General features: G+C 33.7%; 1 protein-coding gene across 1 annotated transcript; it reads right to left on the bottom strand.

Annotated features, from left to right (window-relative positions):
• Positions 1-357: 357 nt before the first annotated feature.
• On the bottom strand, positions 358-943 carry LOC127095995 (uncharacterized). The gene is made up of 2 exons (XM_051034624.1): positions 506-943; positions 358-384 (listed from the first exon to the last, which is right to left on the bottom strand). Exons 1-2 carry the CDS (start codon positions 941-943, stop codon positions 358-360), a joined length of 465 nt encoding a protein of 154 aa, XP_050890581.1.
• Positions 944-7,435: the final 6,492 nt, after the last annotated feature.

Below are 7,435 nucleotides of genomic sequence, written 5' to 3'. Positions count from 1 at the left end.
TTGAAAAAGTATTTTTAAGAAGAGAACTATTAAAAAACTTATTTGGTAACATGACTTTTCAAAACTGTTTTAAAAATGAGAAAGTAGAAATATTTGTTTGGTAAGTTATTTTTAAAAACAGTTTTAGAAATGAGAAAATAAAAAATGATAACTCAATTTTTAAAAATTACTTTTTTAACTAATATAAAATGAAAAAGAATTTTAATAAATAATAATTAATTTTTTAATGACTCATATTTAAATATACAAGTGTAAATTTTATTACTAAATAAAATCGAGATAGAAACTTCTTATGATTAAATATATGATTTAATTCTTTTTTAGAGTCAAGTTAATAACTTGTTCACACAAAAGTTATCAAAATTTTATAGCGTATATCAATATCTGAAGCATACATATGAAATAAAACTAACATAAGTATTTAGAAATAACCACTAAAATTCAAAGTTGCTTGTATGAAAATGTAACATAGAGATAATTAATTCACTTAATTACTACGGTGTACCCACATCTCATCTCTAATATGATTTCTCTTCATTGTCATTTCAGCTGCACCTTCATTAGATAACCTTGTTAAGTTGTCGACATTGGAACTTGTTCCTTCTATGATAGGACCTTCTTGTATTCCCTCAAGTTCGATAGGATCCATTTCTTCCCATATCCTAAACAACTCGTCCGGTAAATTCCACTTGCGTATGTAATTGTGAATAGCACAACACACAATAACTATGAGTCGTTGCCTAGAAGGCTTATAAGGAGGCATCAACTTTAAAATAGGAAATCTATTTTTCAGCACCCCAAAACAACGCTCAATTGTCATCCTTAGAGACGAGTGTCTATAGTTAAATAACTCTTCCGGACTTCTGGGTTGTCTACCTTGACCTCTATATTCTTGTGCGTGATACCTTTCACCCCTATAAGGGGAAGAAAACCTCCAATACATGGATACCCAGAATCAACGAGATAAAAGGAACCTTCATCAAATAAAATATATGTTAGTTCAACTTTGTTAATTTCGTTGAACATAATTTTATGTTGATACCATGACTTACCTCTAGGTGGCCAAGGAAATTCAACATTTTGATTTGTAATTGCATCCAAAAGAATCTTTGAATCATGTGCACTTCCTTCCCATCCCGAATATACATACGTAAACAACATGTTAAAATCACAAGCACACATGACATTTTGTGTGATTGTTGCCTTTCTATCTCTACATGAAATTTGTTTTTCTGCAGGAACCGATGCACTGATATGTGTACCGTCAATCGCACCTATGCAATTCTTTAAGTCATAACCCAAATAATATGAATAAGTAAACCATAATCAAATTATGTTGAAATAAATATACAACTACAATAGAAGAATATGAATTATGTGCATACCTTAAACCAAGGATAGTATTTTGAATTATTTTTAATTCTTTCAGGAAACTCTTTGGGCTCTTGCTTTATTAGTTCCTTTGCAAATCGAAAAACTGCCCTTAATACCTCCTTAAAATTGCGTGATATTATTTCAGTGGAATGTTAAAAGCGGATTGAAGCAACTCTATGACGAACATTATGACCAATTATGAATAAAAATGTAGCAACCTTCTCTTCAACAAGCACATCTCTTGAGTCACATAAGTAGTTCTTCTCCCTCAATTCATTACAAAAATTAATAAAATATTCTTTCTTCATTTGAAATAAATCAAAACAACTTGTTCCAGACCCATTTAATACTTCAGCAACAAACTCACGACCAGTCAACGAAGATGTCAACACCTTTGCTTTGTTAAAGTATTTCTGATGATAATTATAAATCATACTATTAAAGAGAAATTCTGCGAATTCACCATCACTTGCATCAGAAGTAGAATCATCACTTTCATCAATATTAATTCTGGTTAGAACCTGTCATACAATTTAATAACAAAACTTTAAGAATGGTACATTCAATAAAAAGGTTTTATAACATAACTATACAATTCAAAATAATGCATAAAAACACAAACAATTGTCAGCAAACAGAACAAAGTACACAATCATAAAAATAATAAACAAAGTACTAAGAGAAGTATGTCTCATTACTATCAACATAAGTTTAAGTAAGACTTTATCCTTAAAGTCTAAGTACCCATCCACGTTTCCTCTCAACAGACATGGCGATGAACACTTCTCTCCAATCAGGATTCATAAACTTTTCCAAAGCTTTTCCATATGCATCATGTGGAATGTCTTCCATCTCATCCAGAATAGTCACACACTTAGTAAGAGAGAAGTCTGATGTTACACGTGAAGTAGCCTCCACACTCCTATCCCTATACCTCTCAGCTTTTGCCAAAGATGCTTTAGCCCATGCCGAAAGTGCCTCTCCCATCATATGTGATGTAGACTCTTTCTTGGATCGTACTTGAACTTGTCTCTTTCCACTACGTGTGATGTGCTCAACTTCATGTAGATCATCGTCTGAACTATCACCATTAACACGTACATGACTCACACTCCCATTGTTAAGGTATTGATTGTCAAGCTCATTTTCTTCATCTGTATTTGGAGGGTCTTGAGTAGATGAATGATGAAGTACTCCAGTTGCATTATTTTTGTTGAATATGATTTCCAAAAACTTATAATGATCACACCCTTTCTTTTGAAATTGAGAAGCTTTATCATGTACGTAAAATCAATTGCAAATAGATTAAAAACTTTCAAAATATTATAACTATATTTAACAAACAGTAAATGCATTGTGATCAAATTGTTAAACAAACAATAAAATGTTTTATCACAGAGGAATTTAATGGTAAATTGACATAAAAGAGAGGAATCAACACAATTATATTGATTTTGGTATAACAAACAGAATCAAAGTGGTTCTGACGTGGATTATAGTGTATAAAAAAGTGATAAAAATGACATAATAAATCATAGGCTAGGAAGTTTGAGAAGCCTAGAATCTCCTAAGAATAACAGTTATGCACAAGAACAACACATTTGCAGTAGGCAGCAAGCTAATAATAGGCAGCACCAAACATGCATCCTACAGTTCCCTTTAGTTTCAGCAGCAAACATTAAGACACCATCTGTCCAAGCAGAACTACATCTGCTGCAAATTCTGCATCAAACACCTACAACATGTGGTCAGCACACCACACCATGGCCTGGAACCCTATATCTTGCTCATACCAAAACCTAAAGTTATCCCTGCAGTTCAGTTCACAATTATTACATGTGATATCCAACACCAGTCTAGGTACACACATGCTCAAAGCATCCACATCTTGCAGCCAACATGAAACCAAGTCAAAGTTTGTTGCAATGCCTAAATGTAAGTCAGCAAGCACCCTGCAACCATACAGACAAAAGAGAAAGAGTAATATAATGCATCATGCCGTAGGTAAGAAATGTCTGCTGCTTCTGTTGCTGCTTGTTCAACAGCTGTTACCCCAATGATCTTTCTGGGTAACTCCTGACACGTGAATGAAAGCCCTTTTCAAGCTAAAGTTTCCATCTGTTTCAAGGCACCAAACTCTAGAATAATTTCTCTCCTTAGCCACTTTTAAACCTTAATTTGTGTTGTTGAGGTCTGAAACTAAATTTAGAATGGAAGGAGGCAAGACAATCTTATTGTTACTGATAATGCAATTTAACATGGACTTTAGATTGCAGTAGGAGGACTCATGGATATTGAGAATATCAGCTAAGCGTTTACCACACCAATTATCTAACCACGGGTTGATTTTGTCCCCTGTACCTGCAAGCTAGGCAGTGTTGTCTTTGAAAATAGATGAGGAAACATGGTGCTTAATATGTCAACTCTAGCTTGAAGCGTCAAAGCCCAATTATCGTGAGAATTATTGAGATCCCAACAGTTGATCAGGTTAGTTGCTTCATTAAGGTGAGTGAAGGCCCTCAGGCATAGGCATCCACTATCAAGGCTTTAAAAACAAGCCTTCCAAGAAATCTTCACCATTTTCCTTATAGAAGTATCTCCCGACCAAATATTTTTTTTGCACCATCTCTCAATTTCTCTAAGTAAATAAGTGGGCCAAGAGTAGATAGTGAGGTTGTGCAGCAACATACTCAATTTCTTTTCTTGACTATCTGGTGGAAATTTTTTATATTTCTATCTCCCTTCAAATGCCATTTGACATTGGCTTTCTCCTTCCAAAAAATTTCCTCTATTTTCAATTGTTTGTGTACTTTGTTCAATTGTATGTGACTAATGTGTTCACATCTTTTCACTCCTATCCGGGCTACAGATAATTTCTATCAAAGCAGGAGGAATGATGTCACTTTCTATTGACAATCTTGGAGCCCTATGGATGTGGGGAAACTGTCCTAATCAAAGCAAAGACGGTATATTCTCAATAGTAAGCAATTTCACTCCAACGCCGGTTTGGGATTTTCATGGTCACGTTGTAGTAAAAGTTGCTTGTGGGAATGGACAACTTGGTCATGGAACAATACAAAGTACATCAATTCCTGAACCTGTTCAAGAATTGCCACAATTTGTGAACCAATTAAAAAATCTTTAAGCTTATTTTTCAGCAGTTGTAACTTTCTACAAATTATTAAAATTGGACAGCGAATAATAATGGTCTCCCATATGGATTTAATAATGTTCTCACAGTCAGGGTGTTGCATCCACATTTGCATGAATCTGAAGCTAGACTTGAAAGTAACCTCCTAACACTTGAAGTCAATCATTATTGGGAAATGATCAGAGCATGTCTTGGTAAGGGTAGAATATGATATAGTGGTGCAGTAATCTATTCATAGTTGATTGCAAATGGATATATCTAATGTTCTATGACATAATAAATGATAGGCTAGGAAGTTTGAGAAGCCTAGAATCTCCTCAGAATAACTTTCAATTTCTAATCTGCCCACTCCCTTGCATCCGTTTGTATTAATTCTAACCGTATCTCATGTTTTTTGTCCCTTGCTGCAAATTCATGCCTTGCCTCCTTATGAGGGTTCAGTATAAGTAAAGGCTTTAAAATCAAGCAATAAAACAATACAGAAAGTGCAAACATACAAACAAAAGAGAAAGAGTAATATAATGCATCATGTCGTATGTAAGATATGTATATTATGAAAATCACTAGAGTAAAATTATAAGCAACATACCTTAAGATAATTTCTCCAGACCTCTTCACTTGCAGTAACTGTGTTTGTTTCTGCGTTCCACCCAAATCCGGTATTTTGCAAGAGTGAATAGAACTCACGATACATGGCCCACAACCTATGCATTTTTGCCTTTAGTTGTCCGGCTTTAAATGATCGATTAGTTATGGAACTCAACTTAGTAGTCATTGAGGTCCATGTTCTATTATGAAACACACCATTTGGCATATTTCCTTTTGTAACTTCATCAACCATAATGTCAATGAAAGCTTTAGTTACAAAATCAGGCCAAAGTTTTGAGTCACTAATGTCAACATTAGTTGCCATCTATCATAAAAATAAGCAACTTAGGAAATCTAAAATAAAATCACACATAGTCATTCACAAGAATAAAAAACATAAACATATTTTATTGCCTCAAGTCCAATGAAAACTATTTCTCAACAAATGAATTATTCAAAAATTTGAAGAACATACAAGATTATCATGGCATAGAAACAGAGAGTTTGTTACCTGTGTAGCAATGGCAGGTACCCCAATACAAGTAGGTGCAATCGAGGAAGAGGCAGGCTTGGTCGAGGAGGAGTCTGGCGCAGCAAAATACGGACGATAGCTATTATTCTTCATGCTTTTTCAAAATCTCAAACCTGTTTAGAACTAATTAATACAAAAATTTCCTTACAACCAAGAATTGCTATGATAGTAGAATGATAGTAGCATTGAACAGAATTGTTTTATTCTACTGTAAAACAACATCCTAAAATATAATTTCCTTACAACTAATCAAAACAAAAATGATTTTATTATCACTTTAGCATGTAAACTTTACTAGATCTAAAATTCTAAATTCAGTTCCACAAATGGATAGATTATGCAGAACTAATTCATATCAAATTGGGTTAATCCAACAAAACTTTAAACAAAAATATTCATATAATTTCTACTAGATCTAAACTTGAATCTTACATACTGTGAAATCTATTGACAATAGTTCAAGATGAAGAAAATACCAAAGGAAAAGTGAAAATACCAACCTAAAAAATCCGAATCACAAATTATAGAGAAGAAATTGAAGATCATAAACTATGAATCAGTGCTGAGTGAAAAATCGAAGATCCACTTTTTCGTTGTTGCATTTTCTTTGGTGTGTGTGAGAGAAGATTGTGTGGGTTTTGTCTAAGAGAGAGAAGAATAGGATAAAATAGATTGTTTTCAATTCCATTTGTGTTTTAATATTTGAATTATAATTTAAAAAACCAAAATTAAAAAATTAAAAAATGTTTCAGCTCTTTTACTTTTTTAGTTTTTAAAAGTTAAAAACACAAAACAGTTTTTGAAATTATAATTTAAAAATAGTTTGCCAAATACATTTTTAATTTTTTAATTTTTAAAAACAAAAAAACTGTTTTTAGAAAGGGATCCAAACAGGGCCTCACTCTTTCATATTTGTCAATTTCTCATAAAAGTGTTCATAACCAATTTTTGAGAAGAAACTTTTTAACTTTCTTGTTTCATCTCATTCCATTTCTTGTTGAACACTTATATATTATCATTTGAGTGAATTATTTATCCAAGGAGAAGATCAATCAAGAGAAGATTGATAGTACTACACTTTATTCAAATCATCGAAGAAGATTTATTTTTGTTTGACTTGTGATCCAGGATTGTTGGACACAAGGGTTGGTGTTGCAAGAGGATTGTTCTTGCACACTTGATTACCTATAGGTTAGATAGTAAGCATCACCATTGGTGTGAGTAGGTTGTACAATAATTCTAACTATAGTGAAATCTCTTTCGAGTCGAAAGGGGAGTGGAGTACCTTCGGAGTGTGAAGGGAACCACTATAATTTCCGGTGTCCTTTTTACTTTCCGCAATTTATTTTTCAGCACTTAAACGAAAAATAACCAAGAACCAGAAACAAGATCGAAGAAATTTTTTACCACCTAATTCACCCCCCCCCCCCCCCTCTTAGGCGCATTTACAACTTACAAAACTCACTAGGGATACATAGACTCTGGGGGATAAAGGAGTTATACGCAGGCCAGGCTACGGCTTAAAACTACTGGGAGACTCGAGGAATTCCATTCAAACATGGAAATGACTCAACCAGGGAAACAACAACATCTACAGGGAATACGAGTAAGTCAAGATGAAACTGAAATACTTGAATCACGCAGGGAAAAGCGATTTCACTAAGGAAATGTACACTCAACTCAACTGGGGAAGCAATAAACTTCAACACACGAGGAGCAGAAATCTATTATCTACTACCTGTTATTGGGTGAGGAGATAACAAAGATCTGACAGAGAGAACATCCGTCAT

This window comes from Lathyrus oleraceus, chromosome 6 (assembly GCF_024323335.1).
Source record: "Lathyrus oleraceus cultivar Zhongwan6 chromosome 6, CAAS_Psat_ZW6_1.0, whole genome shotgun sequence".
Classification (NCBI taxonomy): domain Eukaryota; kingdom Viridiplantae; phylum Streptophyta; class Magnoliopsida; order Fabales; family Fabaceae; genus Lathyrus; species Lathyrus oleraceus.
This window is presented reverse-complemented; position numbering and strand designations above follow the sequence as displayed.

What these genes read in the sequence shown, in the direction of transcription:
- LOC127095995 (XM_051034624.1), bottom strand. Translation starts at nt 943, where the DNA reads ATGTATTGGAGGTTTTCTTCCCCTTATAGGGGTGAAAGGTATCACGCA. An exon ending in ATATTAGAGATGAGATGTGG is followed by an intron (nt 385 to 505) that starts GTACACCGTAGT and finishes TGTATGCTTCAG; the next exon opens with ATATTGATATACGCTATAAA.